The 22,225-nt window shown below is 46.6% G+C and overlaps 2 protein-coding genes across 4 annotated transcripts in view; one reads left to right on the forward strand and one right to left on the reverse strand.

Moving 5' to 3' along the window:
* Positions 1–22,225, reverse strand: part of RECQL5 (RecQ like helicase 5) — a 108,608-nt gene that overhangs the window by 38,121 nt on the left and 48,262 nt on the right. The gene's annotated exons all lie outside the window — the stretch shown is intronic.
* Positions 982–21,274, forward strand: SMIM5 (small integral membrane protein 5). The gene is made up of 3 exons (XM_060252470.1): positions 982–1,192; positions 17,335–17,466; positions 19,926–21,274. The coding sequence occupies exons 2-3, from the start codon at positions 17,340–17,342 to the stop codon at positions 20,036–20,038; spliced, it is 240 nt and encodes a 79-aa protein (XP_060108453.1). The 5' UTR covers positions 982–1,192; positions 17,335–17,339; the 3' UTR covers positions 20,039–21,274.

A 22,225-nucleotide genomic window follows, 5' to 3' on the forward strand; every position in this document is an offset into this window, starting at 1 on the left:
CTCCAAACCGGGGGATCCCTTGCCCCTACCTGGGGATTGGCAACCCTAGCTTCTGTGCAGGTCAGTTTTGAGGAAGATGTCAAAATATTACCATCCTATGAATTTGTAGGCTTCAGTGCTGGCCTCGCTAGGATCTTCATGCCCAGGGTCATTTCAGAAGTAATGGGAGATTATGCTTCGTTTCTGTCCTTTTGGTGCTCTGTTTCTGCTCTTCATTCCCCTCCTCCCTGCGCACTCCCGGAAAATTCTGCATGATTTATCTTTTCCTACTCACTAGAACCGTTGTATGAAGACTTGACGGCTGCCCTTTTAATTCTATTTCAAACTTTTAATTTCGCACCTACTATTATGTAAATATATAACCAGTCCCACAGTCAAGAATACACCTTCAGGGATGAATCTCCATTAAACAAAGGTACTGAATGATTAATCTCTGTTACTGGACGGCATGTGTTCCTAAATGCCAAATCTCTGAATAGGTTTACAGAAAGACAGCCAAGTCTGTCCACAAGTCCATTTCAGGCAATTCAGTCTAGTTGATTATTAATGTGATGAGATTACCAAAAGATCCAAAATTCTTCATGTTACATACAGGAGCATCCCTAAGTAAAAACCTAAGGACTCGCATGTTTCCATACACCTGAAAGCCAGGAGGCATCTTTTTATATTCCTATCTCTTTATCGTCAGCTGCTTCTTCACAGAACAGCTGTTGATTACTCTTTGGTAGATAGCAAAGGATTGAGAAGAGTGAGGCTAATTCCTTTACTAAGCAGGCAAAAACCTAGAAGGAAATCAGAGCTAGAAAAACAGAGAAGAAACTTTGTGCAGAGTAACACAGAGAGTTTGCAACAAGTGCTGGTTTCAAGAGCTTTGCTCTGGGGAGTTTATACCAGCTGCAAACCTCCACTGTCTTCCCTCCCCTCTCCCGGCCGCACATGTAACACGAAACTTCACATCTCCAGGACGACCAACAACAAAAAGAGAGAGAGAGAGAGAGAGAGAGAGCGCACAAGCGTGCACACACAACTCAGGCAGAGACGGCAGCTGGCTGTCAACATCAGGGACATGAGCACTTGAGCAAGGAAAGAGAGAATACAGAGAGGGTCAAAAATGGAAGGAGAGCTGACATGAAATGAAGACATCAGAAAGAAAAACACAAAGGACAACATCTAACCCTGCTGCACCACTGGGGTAAGCCTGGCTTTTGCCTCTCCTACTACTACTACAGCACCTCAGCAAAGGAAGGATTTCACTGTTCGGCTTAAGCCTCTGTCAAGGTTTTATTGCAAGTGTTAGAAGTGCAGGGAGAACACACAGGACGAAAGAGCAAAAAGGTGGTAGGAGATGAAAGCTGGGTCAGTTCAGTTGTTTAGCAGTCAAGAGTTTGAGCCAGCTGCATTTTCACTTGTATCTTATGCACTGGGCCACAAACACTTTAAAATCAGTAAAGGGGAAGAAAAAGAGAGATATGCAAGACTGTTTTGTGAACCAGTCATGAGAAAATCTCTCTTCCCAGTAATCGGTGAATAGTCTGATTAGCTTAGACGCCTCAGGCAATCCAGTAAATTTTGAAGGAATTCTTATATAAAATACCAAACTGTGAGGTAATCACTGAACTCTGCAGTGTGTTTCCCTTACGATAAAAGTTCTGGTTGAGCAAGAAAGCTATATTGCCATTGCAGAAAAATAAGAATGTGTCTCAAGAGTTTGTGCCAATTAGAAAACATTCCACATTCCTATACTTGCTTTTGGTTCTTCAGCACAGTTAGAATGCAAACAGCTGCTGAAACAGGGCCCAGGCTTTAATGGAGTGTCACTAAGGAATTCTAGTTGTTGATTTTTTTAAAATGGATCACTCTAGGCAGTAGTTCCATGCAGGTTTTTCTTGCTTTCCTGGAAACTCTGACACTTTAACCACAGCATTCTCTAAATGCCAGGAACAGTGTTTAGAATGGAATATTCAGCTAGCACACAAACAGGTCAGGGAATGAAATTCTTTCCCAGGAACCTGTTTATTTTTAAGAAGATATTGGATTTATATCCCGCCCTCCACTCCGAAGAGTCTCAGAGCGGCTCACAATCTCCTTTCCCTTCCTCCCCCACAATAGACACCCTGTGAGGTAGAAGAAGATATTGGATTTATATCCCACCCTCCACTCCGAAGAGTCTCAGAGCGGCTCACAATTTCCTTTACCTTCCTCCCCCACAACAGACACCCTGTGAGGTGGGTGGGGCTGGAGAGGGCTCTCACAGCAGCTGCCCTTTCAAGGACAACTCCTACCAGAACTTTGGCTGACCCAAGGCCATGCTAGCAGGTGCAAGTGGAGGAGTGGGGAATCAAACCCGGCTCTCCCAGATAAGAGTCCGCACACTTAACCACTACACCAAACTGCCGTATTAAATACGCACCAGCAATAAAAGGCTACCCAATGGAGATACAAACTCAGGAACAAACTTACTGCCAACTCTGACCCAAACAGCACTGGGATGGAATGGCAGAATTGGTCCCGCCATCAAGGCTTCACTGAGCTGTGTACCTTTTCATATGAGTTCACTGGATTGTATTATTCGGTATCTTTGAACTACTGAATTTGTCTGCTTATGACCCATTGGTCTGAGAGCATGAAGTATACAATAAAGGAATGAGGTCTTACAAGCTGGCTGTAGGGGACACCCACGTTGACTGAATTCTGTATGCTCTACAAGCAGGGTGCTCTGGTCCAGTTTAAAAACATTTCTTCTCTCTCTTCTCTATACACTGGCTATAAATATACCTACTCATGTAGATTACCGCTCTATACATCTTAGAAGGAGGATCTGTGATGTTAAAAAAGGTTACACCACAAGAAATCAGCTAGTAACTGTGAAATCCTAAACAGAGCTATACCCTTCTAAGCCCACTGATTTCAACAGATTTAGAAGGGTGCAATTCTGCTTCAATTGTGTTCTAAGTTACCACAAGATTCTTCACTGTTTTTATTGCTATAGATCAATACATTTATCCCTCTAGAATTTACTATAAACTTTGAGGTAATTCTGTCCACCACAAGCAGTAACCAGCAAAGGCCAAACACTACAGGAACTATCTCTAAAGCACAGCCTAACAATAATTGTACTAAATTTTACTACAGTAGAACCTTAAAGACCAATCTGTCCCCTGTAAAGCTCACTTTGTGAGAAACTGAGATTTGACTCACAACAACCTATATCGAGCGGGGGGTGGGGTGGGGGGATTGGCCTTTAAAGTGTTACAGGGCTCAAATTATGTTCTACTATTGCAGAATAACATGGCTACCAACCTGAAACAATCTTTTTACTTACATATCACATTAATAGAATTAATAGAATTTGCCTTTTTTCAGGTTCTATCCAAGTCAGCTCTACCAATGCCTTATGCTAGCTTTTCTTCGGCATCTATCTTGCACGATTCACCCAATTTATATTCCACAATTTACTGTATCAAAACTGTTTTGAATGCTTGAGAAAAATGTTTGAGAAAAAATATTCCGAGTTTGATCAAATGTAATCCTTATCTTTGAACGATTTTGACCCACAAAACATAACCTAACTCTGTCACTCAGCTATGGGAAGCTGAATTACCTGCGGTCACACAGTTCTCTGTTTATAGAACAAACAATATGCTTAAAAAGAAGAAAGAGAGACAGCTTTGCTGCTACTTATCAAGGTACCTTTACCCAGGTATCTTTACCATTTAATCCCAAAGATGAAATTCTTTGCGCATAAAACCAATCTAATTGTGGCTGTGATGGTTTTGCAACATTTTTATACTAGCAGCATAATACATATCATTTAAAACACATATTATTTGCGGATCCTTGCAAGCAAACAACAAAATTATTTCTACGTTATTTTCTCCGAAGAGATTTTTTTCCTCACCACTCCCAACTTCATGTGATGCACATATGAAAAAATGCAGAATATCGAGTACTTTCAGGTTCTCTCTGCAGCAGTAACTTGGGTGTGGATGGTGTATGTTCTGAGAAACCTACCATGCAAATTAATTATAATATTCATGTGCTAAGATAATGTGGCACTTTAAAGACTAACTAGCCAGCCTGAACCATGAGGAAAGGTGTGATATGGATGTTAAAATAAAATAAAATTTTATTCCAAAACAAGCTTTGGCAGACACAAAAGCAGGAAATTCTTTTAGTCGTTAAAGTTGCCCTAGATTTCAGTTTAGAATATAGAATTGGAAGGGACTTCCAAGGTCATCTAGTCCAACCCCCTGCAAAATGCAGGAAACTCACAAACACCTGCCCTCCCCCCCACAAACATTCCCAGTGACCCTTGTGCCATGCCCAGAAGATGGCAAAAACCTCCAGGATCCTTTATTTTTAAAATTTATTTATTAGGCTGATATTCCACCCTTTCCTATAATGGGCTCAGGGTGGATCACAACAAACTGAACAACAATAAAAACCTACCATTTAAATTTAAAACAATACAATAAAATTAGTAAATCAAACAACAGAACAATAAAGAAACAGGTGCATCATCAGGCTGGAAGGGCACATTTCACAGGATACAGCAGTTTTCAGCCCAAAACAAATGATGGTAATAATAAATAGGATAGCGCTATAGTCTGTAAAGGATGATGTCCCAACAAGGGAGGCCAACTGATGGAATAGTTGCTGGAATAGGACGCCCACTACTGCAACCAAAGGCCCAGGGGAACAGCTCCGTCTTACAGGCCCTAAAAAATGACAGTAATTCAGATAGGGTCCAGATCTCCATAGGGAGCTGATTCCACCAGGCAGGGGCCAGAGCCGAAAAGGCCCTGGCCCTGGTTGAGGCAAAATGGATGTCCTTTGGGCCAGGGGTGGTCAGGAGATGTTGTGTAGCAGACCGCAACGACCTCCGGGGCATGTATGTGGAAAGGCGGTCCCTCAAGTATGTCGGTCCCAGGCTATGTAAGGCTTTAAATGCCAGTACCGAAACCTTGCAGTGGATCCGGTACTCAATTCGTAGCCAGTGCAACTGGCGCAGCACCGGCCGAATGCTTGGCCATAAAGGCAATGCAGTTAACAGCCGCGCTGCCGCATTTTGCACCAGCTGCAGTTTCTGGATCAGCCCCAACGGCAAGCCTGTGTAGAGCGAGTTACGGTAATCTAGCCTGAACGTGACAGGGGGTGGGGACAGATAGGCACCAGCTGCTTGACCTGCCGAAGATGATAAAAGGCAGACCGTGCAGCTGCTGTGACTTGGGCCTCCATGGTAAGTGAGACTCCAATCCCCCTTGGTTCAGGTACAGGACCTCTGTCTTAGCTGGATCGAGCTTCAGCCGGTTTTGCCAAACTGGCCTGGAGAAAAAATGCTGACTGATCCCAAAATGGCAATCGGCTTTTCTCTGGGTGTGTAAGAAAGGGCCATGAGGACCAAGCACTGATGTAACCCTTCCCGCCCTCCTCTTCATGATCTGTCTAATTTACAGAATCAGCAGTGCTGTCAGGTGGCCATCTAGCCTCTGCTTAAAAACCTCCAAGGAAGGAGAATAGCTTCAGAATAACTAAATGGATCACTTTCTCTTGACAGAAATCTGAATTCCACGGTTCCCGTTACAGACGTTAAAGAGCTGGATCCCTCTTTTTGAGAGTTCTGTTGTTTCTCTTAGCTGAGCACTGGGGGTGGGGGAGGGGAATAAAACATAGCAAGCATCTGGGATCAAAGACGAGGAGGAAAAAAACAGCATAAGGATTTTCTGGTAAAAATGCAGAAGAGTTTGGCAGGGGCCTCATCCAGCAGCAAAGGGGAAGCATGCAATTAGAAACATATGTCTAGGAATAAGAAGGCAAAGCCCTGACTTGTGCTACCGGTTGTCATACTGCTAAAGAGGCCTCTCAGTATCCACAAAGCACAGTTGCCAAAGAGCAGTCGCCAGAGGCTGTGCAGCACTGCACACTAGCTATTCACAGCAGGAAATAGACTCTGTGGTATTTTGAACAGTGACACTGTGGCGTTTTGAAGAAGCTGCCATAGAACGGTGACATGCCCCTCTCCCCAAGCATGCTATAGCCCATAGCAGGGGTGTTGAATTCATTTGTTAATCACCCAAAGGGTGATTAACATGTGGAATTCACTGCCACAGGGGGGGGTGGCGGCCACAAGCATAGCCACCTTCAAGTGGGGTTTAGATAAAAATATGGAGCAGAGGTCCATCAGTGGCTATTAGCCACAGTGTGTGTGTGTGTATATAAATTTTTTTTGGCCACTGTGTGACACAGAGCGTTGGACTGGATGGGCCACTGGCCTGATCCAACATGGCTTCTCTTATGTTCTTATGTGACACAGAGTGTTGGACTGGATGGGCCGTTGTCCTGATCCAACATGGCTTCTCTTATGTTCTTATCTAGGGTGGCCAGACCGTCCCGGGCACCCGGGAATGTCCCGGTTCTGGCCCCCTATTCCCGCCTCCCGGGCTGGCTATACCGGGACCATTAGAGGTCCCGGTTTAGCCAGCCCCGGAGGCGGTGGGCCGCGGGCGCCGGCGGGGAAGGCGGCGAGGGAGGGAGGGAGCGTCCCTGCGCACGCGCAGGGACGCTCCCTCACTCCCTCGCCGCCTTCCCCGCCCGCGCGCGGGGCCCGGCAGCGGTGGCAGAGGCCTCTCCGCGGCCTCCGCTATCGCTGGAGGCCCTCCAGAGACTTTGGAGGGCCTCCAGCGACCAGCGGAGGCCGCGGAGGCGCCGGCGCTGGTCCCGGGAGGCCCTCCAGAGACTCTGGAGGGCCTCCGGCGACCAGCGCCGACCAGCGAAGGCCTCTCCGCTGCCTCCGCTGGAGGCCCTCCAGAGACTCTGGAGGGCCTCCAGCGACCAGCGGAGGCCGCGGAGAGGCTGCGGAGGCGCCGGCGCTGGTCCCGGGAGGCCCTCCAGAGACTCTGGAGGGCCTCCGGCGACCAGCGCAGACCAGCGGAGGCCACGGAGAGGCCGGCGCTGGTCCCTGGAGGCCCTCCAGAGACCAGCGCCGGCCTCTCTGCCGCCTTCCCGGCCTCCGCAGCCGCCGCCAGCCCCGCCAGCAGCCCGGAGGAGAGGCCACCACCGCCCTGGATCAAGGTAAGCCAAAAGCCGGGGGGGGGGGGGCGGCTGGCGGGGGGGGGGCGGCTGGCCTTCCTTCTTTCCTTCCCTCCCTCCTTCCCTCCTTCCTCCCTCCCTCCTTCCTTCCTTTCTTCCATCCCTCCCTCCTCCCTTCCTTCCTTTCTTCCTTCCTCCCTTCCTTCCCTCCCTCCTCCCTTCCCTCCTTCCTTCCTTCCTTCCCTCCCTCCTCCCTTCCTTCTCTTCCTTCCCTCCCTCCTCCCTCCCTTCCTTCCCTCCCTCCTCCCTTCCCTCCTTTCTTCCTTCCCTCCCTCCTCCCTTCCTTCCTCCCTTTCTTCCCTCCCTTCCTTCCTTCCCTCCCTCCCTCCCTCCTCCCTTCCTGACTGAATGGGCCACTGGCCTGATCCAACAGGGCTTCTCTTATGTTCTTATGTGACACAGTGTGTTGGACTGGATGGGCCACTGGCCTGATCCAACAGGGCTTCTCTTATGTTCTTATGTGACACAGAGTGTTGGACTGGATGGGCCACTGGCCTGATCCAACAGGGCTTCTCTTATGTTCTTATGTGACACAGAGTGTTGGACTGGATGGGCCATTGGCCTGATCCAACAGGGCTTCTCTTATGTTCTTATGTGACGCAGTGTGTTGGACTGGATGGGCCACTGGCCTGATCCAACAGGGCTTCTCTTATGTTCTTATGTGACACAGAGTGTTGGACTGGATGGGCCACTGGCCTGATCCAACAGGGCTTCTCTTATGTTCTTATGTGACACAGAGTGTTGGACTGGATGGGCCATTGGCCTGATCCAACAGGGCTTCTCTTATGTTCTTATGTGACGCAGAGTGTTGGACTGGATGGGCCACTGGCCTGATCCAACAGGGCTTCTCTTATGTTCTTATGTGACAATACTGACTTTGGTGGACCCAAGCACTGATTCAGTGTAAGGGAGCTTTGTGTTTGTGACTGGAGTGGACAATACTGACTTTGGTGGACCCAAGCACTGATTCAGTGTAAGGGAGCTTTGTGTTTGTGACTGGAGTAGACAATACTGACTTTGGTGGACCCAAGCACTGATTCAGTGTAAGGGAGCTTTGTGTTTGTGTCTTCTGGTGCAATTTTGTTCTCAGATCCTGTATTTACTTCATCAGTATATGGGATAAGGCACTTTCTCAACTGTGCTGCATAATGCAGCCTATTTATTTTGTCCTGTTTGCTCTGTTGGCTCTATCTGCGCCACCTTCATCACTTTCGGGGTGTGGATCCCCCAGTGGGGTGGTCTCGCGACTCCCTCCGCCAGCTGTTTCTGATAGCCCTGCGCCCCCTCTTTCATTTGATATGTGTCCCGTGCGGATGCCACCCTCCCGCCGGGAGATGCCGCAAAATGAGCCCCCTTGAGGCTTATGGCGGCAGGGCTCGGGGGAAGTGAGCTAGACTGCTGTTCTTCTGAGGGGTTATAGAGTGTTTCGAGCCCGTCCCTGTGGCATCGGTCCCATCGTTGTGGGGCCCAGGGGGCCGGTGCAGCGGCACGCTGAAGCAGCCTGTCGGTCACTTCCGGGTTCCTGTCCTGCATCTCGACCTGTGTTATTAGTGACAGGCTGCTTCGGCGTGCCGCTGCGCCGGCCCCCTGGGTCCCACAATGATGGGACCGATGCCACAGGGATGGGCTCGAAACACTCTATAACCCCTCAAAAGAACAGCAGTCTAGCTCGCTTCCCCCGAGCTCTGCCGCCATAAGCCTCAAGGGGGCTCATTTTGCGGCATCTCTTGGCGGGAGGGTGGCACCCGCACGGGACACATATCAAATGAAAGAGGGGGCGCAGGGCTATCAGAAACAGCCAGCGGAGGGAGTCGGGAGACCACCCCACTGGGGGATCCACACCCCGAAAGTGATGAAGGTGGCGCAGATAGAGCCAACAGAGCAAACAGGACAAAATAAATAGGCTGCATTATGCAGCACAGTTGAGAAAGTGCCTTATCCCATATACTGATGAAGTATATACAGGATTTGAGAACAAAATTGTTTCTGGTGGTGATATTTGGGGGATTTTTGGGGACGTCACAGGAAGTGCTGTGAAGTCACTTCCTGTTTCCGGCAGTGGCATTTGGGGGGAAATGATGTCATTTGGGGGAAGTGATGTCACAGGAAGTGATGGCACTTCCCGTTTCCGGCAGGTGACGCGGGGAAATGATGTCACAGGAAGTGGTGTCACTTCCTGTTTCCGGCGGTGGCATGACATCACCGGAAGTGACGTCACCGGAAGTGACGTCACTTCCTGTTTCTGACGGCGCACGCACACCCCTACCTTCCCCTCCCCCCCCAAGGTGTCCCTGGCTGGCCTTCAGACATTATGGTCACCCGACATAAATGAGACCTTGTCAAGCCGGGCCTTGTGTGTCATAAAATGTAACACCAGGGAGCAGAGATATAAACTTTATAAAGGACATAGACAAACACAAGTAAAGATTTTTAAAAACTTAAAATCAGGGGCTTTTTTGAGCAGGAATACACAGGACACACAGTTTGGGCTGGCTTGTTGCCAGGGGTGTGGCCTAATATGCAAATGAGTTCCTGCTGGGCTTTTTTGTAGAAAAATGGTGAAACAATGGTGATGCCAGAGTGAAACGACGGTGATGTCAGGGGTGTGGCCAAATATGCAAATTAGTTCCTGCTGGGCTTTTTCTACCCCAAAAGCCCTGCTTAAAATAAAACGTGATTAATACACTAGCACTTGTTGGTCTTAATAATGCTTTCTTTGTATCTCTCAATTATGATCCAGGGAACTGGGCAAAGGAAGCTCTGGCTCTTTCCTTCCTTCCCCAGGGGACCAGGAGGGGGAGGAGCCTCAGCCAACAGAAGAAAGAGGGGCTTGGCTCTGCTGTGCAACTGAGACAGCCTGGCAAAGCAAGCCATTCCTCCCCGCTTCCTCCCCAAGGGAGGGGCCTCAGCGAATGGAGAAAATAGAGGTTTGCTTTGTAGCTCCGGTGCAATTGAGGGAACCTGGCAAAGCAGGCTATGATACAGAGAGAAAGAGGGAGAAGGAAGCAAAGGACAGCCAGTTGCTGGGGGCCTGATAGGAGTCCTCTGGGAACCTGATTCGGCCCCCAAGCCACATGTTTGACACCCCTGCCTTAATGCTTTACAGTAGATGTATTCACCAAATAAGAAGCACACACTTGAAAAAGATGGGATGAATTTAAAAGGCATCCTGGAGCCACAAGAGAGATACCACAACAAAAAGAAACTGCAGCATAAACCTTAAACAGTAGCATGTGGTGAGGTGGCATCTACCCTTTCTTCAAAAAGAGGTATTTATCCCACACTTTATCCTTCCTCTTGTAAATAAGAGTAAACTCAGCTATGGGATTATTAAATCCAGATTAGGAATGCAAGAACGCACACAGCTGCAAGCACACATACAAAGGTCTGAGTCTGAATTTTATTTTCAGTTCAGCTGTTTTTCTTTTCTCAAACGGTTCCAATAGCCTACAACAGGTAAGTTTTGTCACAAACTCATAAAAGCTTCCTGTTACCAGCCTTCCAGCTAGTCCATTTTGTACTAAACAGCTACGCAAAGTTTGGATGCCCGAGTACTTTCAACAGTAGAGGTCACGCATCTTAAGTTTAGATGTTAAGGGTGAATTTGCACAATTGGTTTGTATGAGGAAGGATTAGTATGATGTTAATCCCAGGGTGATGTGGCAAAACTGCGGTGCAAAAAAAGAAAGAAATTCAGCCAATCAGAGCCAACATTGAAATTCTTATGCTTGTAACCAGGGCTTTTTTCCTAGAAAAAGAGGTACCGGAACTCTTAAGAGGGAAATGAAGGCAAATACCCGTGAGCCTCTCATGAACTTTTAAACTTTTTTTGTGAATTTTGTTTCCATGAAGAGATTCCAGAACTCCATTCCACCGCATCCCCCAAGAAAAAAAGCCCAGCTTGTGACTATTTCATCATATGTAACTAATGACTGCAACGTTTCTGCAGCTATGCTGTGGTATATATAACATGCATTTCAATGAAACAAGTCTCATCAGTGTGTGCATAGGTAACTCTAGAAGCCAAACTGTTCCTTGCCTTCAAGCGACCGATCCCAGCTCTGCTAACGGGTAAACAGAACTCTGTGAGAGACTTGTAGTTCAGTTTTAGGAGGTGTACCCACCTGGCAACCCCCTATAATCAGCATAAGAAGGTATTTTATTTATTTATAGAAATTAAGCATGCAGAACTCCAGGGGGGAAAACTGAGGGTGAATGAATACAGGACATCAGTCATAAGCATGCCACAACCAAACCTTCTAGACACGGAAGCTTCCGTACTAGTTTTAGTAACATGGTATGCTGAATTCCAGCAGTTGTCATCAGCTCAGTTTAAAGGAGAGCTGTTCTCCTGAGGACACACCATTGTTACTTGGGCGAGGCTCAAAAGCCAACTAACCAATTGCATAGCTGGCAAACACTGGTGTTTGACTCTAAATCTAGAAGCTCCTCCATGGTTCATAGGTGGACAGAGCATTCTACACTGACCTTAAAAAATGGAGGGGTATGTGTCAATTACTTTATAACCTTTCTATATTTTCCCTCTCAGCAACCTCCTTATTTGGTTCATTATCCTTCCCCTTCAGGGGCTGAGTGTGTTGAAATAGTGACTTAAAAAAACCATGGCTTCTGAGGTAGTCATCAGTGTAGGACTTAGATGATCTAGTTCATCTAAGGTCAAATGCTGTCCCTCGGACCATGTTGGTTGTGGTTTTACAAAAGGCACTATTACAAAGCAACTGTGTCTTATTTGGGTGGCCTTGTACCATCAGTTTTTGTGGCTATGACAACTGTTCTTTGGCAATGCAATATTCTCATTAGTAAATTCTGGAGAGCCATGTGCTTGTTTTGCTGGCAAATATGCCCTGCTTTGCTAACAGAACCACTCAAGCAGCCAAAGCAACAATTCTTTCCAGAATTCAAATATGCAGCAACTGCCAAGACAGACAGATAGGCAGACACTCTGATACTGTTTTGTTTCATGAGAGAATTTCTGATATTCTTTGACAAGCCTGAGAACTTTGAGGTCTTCTCCTTTCAAAATATTAAGATGAATTAATAATAACAAAATTCATTATCCCTTATTACTGCAATCTTACCAAAAGCAAAGCAAATACTCCACCCCTTCAGACCTTTGGAAAGATAGTATCTTGAAGTATACTTTTGAAGTTCAGTGATCAGACAATTCAGAGCCAGTACAAACGGAGGCAGAATATGATTATGTTTGATCACAAATGGAAAAAAAATTCACTCAAATTACACTTTGTCTTACAAACTAAAGTGAGTCACAAAGTATGCTGAACTGATGTCAAACTTAGCCATCTCCTGGTAACAGAACACAACCACTGGATAGGCAGCTTAGAATGTCCATTGTAGGACACTGTCTTCTAGGAAGAGAACTACCACCTATCAAGAACCAGATGGAAGTGTTCTAAACAAAGCATTTAACAGAGAATAACTTTACTCAACCATTAGTAATTATCCACCAGGTGACACAGCAACATGGAAGAAAAGTAAATTTGCAACCACACAACTGCATAAACAAGATGCTAACTGCTCTGAAGTGTAATTAATTTTCATAAGGATTGAAGTGCTGAAACACTCAGTTGAGGGAGAGAAGATGTTCAGTAGTTTAGGCAATAGTTACCTGAACAGGGCAAGACAGGAGCTAAAATAGAGCAGTAGCTCTTAAGATGTAACGTTTTCCCATTATAATGTTATGCAAAGCTCCATACTTATTAGGTATCCACAAGTGGAGGCCTGCAAGACTCACAGAGGGTGAATTCCGTGCCCCCTCCCTTACTTGCTGAGCTCTGGCACGTCTCCCTTCCAATCCCATTCCCCTCATGAAGCCTGGCACAACTCCAGGCCTCGACAGCTGCCTCTTGGCACACCCACCGCTGTGGCTAGGTCTGGAGTGGATCCTGGACTCCACCATGACTGCAGCTGGGCACAGAGTGGTTCTTGGACCCCACCACAGCCAGGTCTGGAGTAGCTCTTGAACTTCACCATCACAGCTGGACCCAGAGCAGCTCAACAACTCCCCCACTAGTTGACATCTCCAGAACACAAGGGGCAAGTCCACTGTCTGATCATGCACATACAAAAATATTGTTTCAGATAGTATTATAAAATATTGCAGTTTCAGATTTTCCTGCAAACCTGGAGGACCCCCAAGATCGCACAAGTATTTTTCTATGCAGCCCCAACCCAAGGATTTGCATATCAGAAGAACATAAGAAAAGCCATGTTGGATCAGGCCAATGGCCCATCCAGTCCAACACTCTGTGTCACACAGTGGCCAAAAAACCCAAGTGCCATCAGGAGGTCCATCAGTGGGGCTAGAAGCCCTCCCACTGTGCCCCCCCTAAGCACCAAGAATACAGAGCATCACTGCCCCAGACAGAGAGTTCCAACAACACCTTGTGGCTAGTAGCCACTGATGGACCTCTGCTCCATATGTTTCTCCAATCCCTTCTTGAAGCTGTCTATGCTTGTAGCCGCCGCCACCTCCTGTGACAGTGAATTCCATGTGTTAATCACCCTTTGGGTGAAGAAGTACTTCCTTTTATCAGTTCTAACCCGACTGCTTAGCAATTTCATTGAATGCCCACGGGTTCTTGTATTGTGAGAAAGGGAGAAAAGTACCGGTACTTCTTTCTCTACCTTCTCTATCCCATGCATAATCTTGTAAACCTCTATCAAGTCACCCCGCAGTCAATGTTTCTCCAAGCTAAAGAACCCCAAGTGTTTTAACCTTTCTTCTTAGGGAAAGTGTTCCAACCCTTCAGTCATTCTAGTTGCCCTTTTCTGCACCTTTTCCAATGCTATGTTTTTTGAGGTGCGGTAACCAGAATTGTACACAGTACTCCAAATGAGGTCGCACGATCGATTTATACCGGGGCGTTATGTTACTGGCTGGTTTGTTTTCAATTCCCTTTGTAATAATTCCCAGCATGGTGCTGGCCTTTTTTATTGCAATTGCACTCTCTCGACATTTTCAGTGAGTTAACTACTACGACCCCAAGATCTCTCTCTTAGTCTCTGTCAGTTCACAGCCCATCAACTTGCATTTATAGCTAGGATTTTTGGCCCCAATGTGCATTACTTTGTACTTGGTCACAATGAACCTCATCTGCTACGTTGACACCCACTCGCCCAGCCTCGACAGATCCCTTTGGAGTACCTCACAATTCTCTCTGGTTCTCACCACCCTGAACAATTTAGTGTCATCTGCAAACTTAGCTACTTCACTGCTTACTCCCAACTCCAAATCATTAATGAACAAGTTAAAAAGCATGGGACCCAGTCATATCCACAGATGAGGCCATTCTTTGCTATTATAATATACTAGGAATAAGGCCCATCGTGAAGAAAAATACAATGGACTCTAGAAAGAGGCTCTGGGTGAGTGCCCCCCACCCTTGCTGACTTCCCACGCACCCACCCAAGTGAAGGTATTCACTCCCCCCCTTCAAAGGGAGCTGATCTCTAACATCTGGAAAGGAGTTATAATTCTGAGTGATCACCAGCCCTCACCTGGAGATTAGCAACAGGAGGGAAATGGCATTGTACCTATCTGAGGCCCCACCCCTCCTCAAACCCCACCCTCCCCAGGTCCCACCCCTTAATTCTCCAGAAATTTCCTAACCTGGAGTTGGTAACCCTATCTCCTTCCTGGTCTCTGACCCTCTAATTTCAGCTTTCCGTTGCCTCCTCACTCCCTGCAGCCTCTACATAGGAAAAGAACAGTCTTTCTCCACAGTGGTGGTGGGGAACAAAGTGGCTTGCATCATTCTCCTCTCCCCCTTTTGATGTGAACAGCAACCCTCTGAGGCAGGTTAGACTGGAAGTCTGTGACTGACCCGAAATCACTCAGCCTCCATAGCAAGAGCCTGGGTCTGGCACACCCCTCTCTGAAGTCCTAATTCCCATGCCCTCCTCAAACTCTACCACAGAATCTCCAGGGATTTCTCACCAACCTGGAACTGGCAGCCATAGTCAGGAGTGATCCTAATGAGTTCTGCCGCAGAGGCCTTTGGTGATACCTTTCAGATCAACACTCTATCTCTGAGAATGTTGTTGGTCTTAAGCACAGGAGTTCAATCTCTCTCCATATCTCACTCTCTGTATCTGGTCTGCTGCCACAGGACACTATTTTCCCCCCTTTCCAGAGGAGGACAGGGAGGAATCCTCAGCCAATCAAGGGAAGTCTTTCTCTGGCTGTTTCCCTCCTCCTCCCTCCCTCAGTCAATCAAGGGAAGGGCTTCTCTTCTCTGTGAATCACTGTGACAGGTGGCTCAGCCAATAGGAGAGTAGGGAGAGCCAGTAACTACCAGAACTAAGGTTGGTTGCCTTTTATTGACAGAATCAGCTTTGCTAGCAACAGCCACTCAGGTGGGAGAGGAGTGGACTCAACCAATGGCAAACAAATACTCTTGATTGATAGTTTGATGAGCCAAAGGTTGATGTACCATAGTCTCATCCAGTCGCAACCAATCAGGTTGCTTGGTTTTGCCAAGACAAAAGAGTTTTTATTATATTATAGATAGATAGATGATTTGCTGAGAGTTAACTCCATTACCTTAGCTAAGAATCACAGAAATGGAGGCACAGTGAATCTGAAGCAAGTTCCCAGGACCAAAGACATAAAAGGTTAAGGTAATGATGAATTGCGTATTTAAAAATATGTTCATCTGGGATCTCTGCAAATGTAGTGAATTAGCAGGACTCTAAACCAGAGTTTAACCCAGGGGAACAATTCTGATTAATTCACAACCTTGTAGTGATGTGTCACAGGTAGCTGGATTTCGTTTCTAAATGGGATTCACTGTACAGGAATAAAGGGAGGAAGAGTGAAGTGTATGCACAGGAGCTGGGCAACCATCTGGATTTGTGCAATTTATTATTTAATTATGGTTACATATGACAGTTAAATATAGCTTTATCTACAGTATCTTCCCTTATCTGGAGGAAGGTGGGTAGAAATTCAGAAAATCACAGGATTCATTATGCCAAATGGACTGGTGAGCTGTTAACTGGAGGTACCTGTGCCTAACACTGAAATTCTGCAACTCAGCAATAGTACTGGAAGCATTATAATAGCCTTCCAATAAAAAGAGATGCAGGGATTTTTGCAAAGAATTCCAAGCCTCTTGACTATGAACATTTAACTTGCCTTCTGTCTGGAATCACCAAATATCCCTTTCCTACAAATACGCAAGCAACTATTACCAAAAGTCTCTATAACCACCTTTTGAAAATCAATATATTTTTCTAAACAATGCCAAGGAGTATTCTGTTTTATACAAAAATGTATTGTTACTCTAATGCTACTTAGTCCAGCCCAAAGCCCAACAAAGAAATAATGCTGATGACAGAACAGCTGTGTAGGACTCTCTCAGCAGAAAAAAAGATACACAATAGGAATTAGCTAAGATTAAAAATGACAAATAAATTGTACTTTGAACAGCAAGCACATCTTCTGTTGAGTACCCTGAGGACCTCATAAACTCCTTTATTATCTGTAAATTTCTCAATACTTTTCATGCATTACAGAATACAAATTAAGCAAATCTGAGTAAACTGCGGGTATCAAACAGAACAAGTAGGTAGGTATTAAGAGTATTATTTTCTTCAGCGCCTGAAATTCCTGAAACAACACATTTCAGTTTAAACTACACAATAAAAGGAGAGTGTGTATCTAAGCATTCCCATAAAGAGAAGTTGGTCAGGATTTGCAGTATTGCCACTCAATGTTATACTTAGACACGGCAACATTTAGAACTCCTCAAGCAGTTGAAAGAATCCTTAGAGCAAAACCAAATGATTCTCTCTGGAATGAAGTTTAGAATACGGAACACCATTTAGCATATGGAACACACACCTTTTGGCACACAAACACCTCAAGCCTTGCTCGGTGTACTGCCATTTCAAAGGGAAGCACAGTTTTCAGAAGCAGGCATACTTCATTGCTGCACCTCTTAAGGAATGGGAACGAAGAACCGGATAATCAGCTTTTGATTTACTTGTATGTATACAATATCAGGATATGCAAAACTAACATAATAAGCCTCCACCTGAGCAGCTGTACAAGAGTGGAAATACAAGGGCACCATCAAGATAAACTTGTTCCGCTGGTGATCTTAGTACCAAAAAGTATTAGTAATCCAAAGTCATTTACTAAGCTCTCATGTATTCTCTCCCCCACCCCTTCTGTGTCTTACAAAACCTGGGCTGATACAGACAGGATGTCTCACAAGGACTTTCAGAATGAACTCTACACTATTGGTGAAAAGTTACTGATCAAGTTCCAGAGATTACCAAAGGCGGATACATTGGAGATTGCATTCTTTTTTGTCATTGTCTTGTTCATTGGTAAGTAAGATTCTTTTCAGATGCTTTTAAAGTCTCTGGGCTGGTCAGATCTGGTTGTTTTGTTTTCAGGAACTTCAAATAGCATGCTGTTTTGTACGCCTCTCAAATCTCACCTGAGTTTTCAAGGCTACAATGCTCAGGGTAGGATTAAAGTTCACACTGGTGAAGAGTTTAGTGTAGAATCACCACTGCTGAATTTCACCTCGTGTTTGCATAAAAAGGCACATCATCACACGTAATAATTTGGTGGCATGACCTTGTCTTATGTACCATTTTATTTATTATCCCAACGAGCCCCGTGGTGCAGAGTGGTAGAGCTGCGGTACTGCGGTCTGAACTCTCTGCTCATGACCTGAGTTCGATCCCAGCAGAAGCTGGGTTCAGGTAGCCAGTTCAAAGCTGACTCAGCCTTCCATCCTTCCGAGGTCGGTAAAATAAGTACCCAGCTTGCTATGGAGGGGATGTAGATGTCTGGGGAAGGCAATGGCAAACCACCCCATAAAAAGTCTGCCATGAAAATGTCATGTTGCAATGTCAGCCCAGAGTCGGAAACGACTGGTGTTTGCACAGGGGACTTTACCTTTTTTTAAAATTTAGGAAATGTTTTTTAAAAATAGATTAAAAAGCAACATCAGTTTTTCTTGCCCCAAGTCTAAGACTGCTTCTTGCTCATTGGAAACTACAAAGACAAATGCTATGATAAGAAGAAGATATTGGATTTATATCCCGCCCTCCACTTCGAAGAGTCTCAGAGCGGCTCACAATCTCCTTTCCCTTCCTCCCCCACAACAGACACCCTGTGAGGTAGAAGAAGATATTGGATTTATATCCCGCCCTCCACTCCAAAGAGGTTCCACCAATAAGGTGCCGCTATTGAGAAGGCCCGATCCCTGGTGGATTTTAGACGGGCCTCCTTTGGCCCAGGGACTACCAGCAGATTTTGTGAACCCAAGCGTAGTACTCTCTGGGGAACGTGTGGGGAGAGACGGTCCCTAAGGTAGGCAGGTCCTAGGCCATATAGGGCTTTAAAGGTAATAACCAACACCTTGTACTGGACTCGGAATATTACTGGCAGCCAGTGCAGATCCCGGAGCCCCGGCCGAATGTGCTCCCATCTTGGGAGCCCTAATAGCAGCCGGGCAGCAGCGTTCTGCACTAACTGCAGTTTCCGGGTCCGGCACAAGGGTAGCCCCATGTAGAGGGCATTACAGTAGTCCAACCTCGAGGTGACCGTAGCATGAATCACTGTTGCTAGGTCGTCGCGTTCCAGGAAGGGGGCCAACTGCCTCGCCTGCCTAAGGTGAAAAAAAGCGGACTTGGCAGTGGCTGCTATCTGAGCCTCCATCGTCAGAGAAGGCTCCAATAGCACCCCCAGGCTCTTGACCCTGCCCAACGCTGTCAGCGGCACGCCGTCAAAAACTGGCAGGGGGATTTCCCTTCCCGGGCCGCAGCGACCCAAGCAAAGGACCACTGTCTTTGCCGGATTCAGCTTCAGCCCGCTCAGCCTAAGCCACCTAGCCACTGCCTGTAACGCCCGGTCCAGATTTTCTGGGGCGCAGGCGGGCCGGCCGTCCATAAGCAGATAGAGCTGGGTGTCATCAGCATATTGATGACAACCCAGCCCATACCTTCGGGCAATCTGGGCAAGGGGGCGCATATAGATGTTGAATAACATCGGGGAAAGTACCGCCCCGAGGCACCCCGCAATCAAGCGTGTGTCTCTGGGACAGTTCCTCCCCAATCGCCACCCTTTGTCCCCGACCGTCAAGGAAAGAGGAAAGCCATTGCAAGGCCAGCCCCTGAATCCCTGCGTCGGCAAGGCGGCACGCCAGAAGCCGATGGTCGACCATATCGAACGCTGCCGAAAGGTCCAACAGCATCAGCACCGCCGAGCCGCCTTGATCCAGATGCCGCTGAAGGTCATCCACCAGGGCGACCAGCACCGTCTCCGTCCCGTGGCCCGGGCCGAAACCAGACTGGCAGGGGTCAAGGTTAAGTTAAAATCAACATTCAACTTAAAACATTCCAATTTAAAATTAACATTTCTGGTGCATAAAACATTTCTTATCAAAGATTTCAGGTTTTCACGGCTAGTAACATCATTAGGGTTTGTAGAATCTTTCGGGCTCAAGTGCCTTGTTCTACTGGAGAAAATTTTTCTTCCAGACGTTTCGTTCTCAGCTGCAGAGAACATCCTCAGTGGCGTTGCAGCCGGAGCAGGCGCTCTGACTTTCTTGGCTGCTGGGCATTGAGTTTGGCTGCCAAGAAGGTCTGAGCGCCTGCTCCGGTTGCAACGCCACTGAGGATGTTCTCCGCAGCTGAGCACAAAACGTCTGGAAGGAAAACTTTCTCCAGTAGAACACGGCACTTGAGCCCGAAAGATTCTACAAACCCTAATAAACATTTCTTGTTTAACATTTTCAAGAACTAATATGCTCCCTCTTTTTTTCTCACTCCAGCGACAATAATTGGAATGATGATTGTAGCCTGCGGCTATTGCTGCTTCAACTGTGGTAACGGGAGCCCAGATCCCAAGGGCAGGAAGATCCGTGTTCGGCCAGCAGCCCCATGAGTGAGCACGCATTGCAAAAAGGTTGTGACAATTCCAAGGAATGAATATGAAGAGACTGCTGTCAGTCACCACAGGAGAAACCTTGCACAGAAGTTGACCAACAAGATGGTAAAAAGGCGGATGACAAACAGCAAGCAAAAAAGGGGAGAAATCCTACATCAACTAGGATGTTGTGGCACAGCTGCCGAATAATGAAGCTATAGAGTCCACAGTATGTGTCTCTCTGCCTTTAACAGACATTTTACCAGCAAAACACTAAGCCTGCCATAGCTCGCTTGGATATAAATTCCAACATAAAACCAAAAACAGCAAAAGTCATGAACAATCTTAATGAAATTTCCAAACTTGAACAAAAGGGAGAGTTGCAGGGAGATCCCGGACTCCAGGACTCTCCGGTTTGAGCTTCAAGCTACGTGCAAGTAACACAGTGCTTGACACAACAACTGTAATATGGGCCCTCTGTCTTCCTTGTTGACCAACCATCTACAGCAAAGAACGCTAAACCACAGAATGTCTGACTGAGTAATCCATTCAGGAGATGGTGCAGCTATGCAGTTAGCAAATGAGCTCAGAGACTAAGAAGCCAGGTGGCGATAAAGGTCCCCCCTCCAGACGTGACAGCTGCCAAAGAGAACACACAGACTTATGCAATAGCCATTGTATGTGTAGGGACTAGGGTGAAATGATGATACCTAGTTTCCAAAACACTGTGTGTTGTTTGTCCACATTGCAGTGATAGTCAATAAGCAAACAGAAAGTGCTTTTTTCTTTTCTGCTCAAAAACTTTCCTGTATTTGCAATAAACTATTTAGTACTATAGATCCAAGCGGGCAGTCGTGTTGGTCTGAAGTAGGTGAACAAAGCAGGAGTCAAGTCACACCTTTAAGACCAATCAAGTTTTATTCAGAACGTAAGCTTTCGTGTGCTCTCTAAGCACACTCTAAGCCCTCGTTGATGAAGTGTGCTTAGAGAGCGCATGAAAGCTTATGTTTTGAATAAAACTTGATCGGTCTTAAAGGTCCGACTTGACTCCTGCTTTATTTAGTATTATGAAAGGGGAAGAAGAGATTGCCCATTCTTTCGTGTTCAGAATCTATCACTAAACATCTGCTTGGGGAGTGGGGTGTTTTTTTCCCCCCTGTTAACGGTTTATATTTGTGGCAGTAAGATAGCCCAGCTTTAAGGCTGTGCTCGGTGGGCTCAAAAAAAAAAGAAAGAAAGAGCAGGAAAACCCCTCATTTCACAATCTCTGTTGGGAGCTTCTCAGCATCAGAGACACCAAAAAAGGAAGGTCTTCGCTTTTGGTCCCATTGTGATGGATCACAAGCAGCAAGAGTTTCGAGAGCCAACAGTGTGGACAGTGTCCATTCAGAAAATGTGCAGAGCAGCTGGGCAATGGAATTATGACCCACGGTAAAGCGAAAGCACAGCCAAGTAAAACATATAATACTACGCAAATTTCTTTTTCAAAAAGGCAGCCCCTGTGTAAGTTTTCATTTCTGCTCGAGCAAGCTTCCAAGCCCACGAAACGTGCATGTGCAAGGGAGCAGCCACGGAGCTCGAAATTTGTACGGGTGGACAAAAGAATCAGCAAGATGGACCGCTGCGACAGAACGTCTACAAAATGAACTGTTTGTGCTGTAATGAAAGGAATATAATCAGATCATATGCACCTAATCCTTAATTAAGAGATCTTCCTCCTGCTCAACAGATTTCAAATAGTCCAAGTCAGAGCTTCCCAAACATTTTTTAGACGTGGAGTCCCTCCACTGTGCTAAAAATGTGGTGGAGCCCTAAGGGAATGTATTTTAATACACCAGGTACCCCCCCCCCACACACACACACACAAATGGAGGACCTGCAAGCAGGTCCGGATTAAACCCTGAGGAGGCCCTGAGGCAATCAAAACCTCGGGGGCCCCTTGCAAATTATCTTAGAGTTGGAGTGCCACCACCGCCACCACCTGCGGCCCCCGCTGCAGTCTCAGTCTACAGGCATCTTCTCAAAAGCCCCTTTGACAAAGTTGCGGGGGGGGGGGGAGGCAAACTTGGCGATGACACTAGCAGCAGCCGCAGCAGGCGAGTCGGGCAAAGAGCGGCTCAGTTACTGCTGTGCATGGAGCCTGGGAAGGCTGCAAGCGGGGAGAAAATAGAGGGGGGGGGAGCCGGCCCAGGACCCCTAAAGTGT

Source organism: Heteronotia binoei, chromosome 13, assembly GCF_032191835.1.
Source record: "Heteronotia binoei isolate CCM8104 ecotype False Entrance Well chromosome 13, APGP_CSIRO_Hbin_v1, whole genome shotgun sequence".
Classification (NCBI taxonomy): domain Eukaryota; kingdom Metazoa; phylum Chordata; class Lepidosauria; order Squamata; family Gekkonidae; genus Heteronotia; species Heteronotia binoei.

Bases quoted from the DNA above. Each gene is read 5' to 3' on its own strand.
- SMIM5 (XM_060252470.1), top strand. From the start codon at position 17,340: ATGTCTCACAAGGACTTTCAGAATGAACTCTACACTATTGGTGAAAAG. The intron at 17,467-19,925 runs GTAAGTAAGATT...TTCTCACTCCAG, and splicing joins TGTCATTGTCTTGTTCATTG to CGACAATAATTGGAATGATG.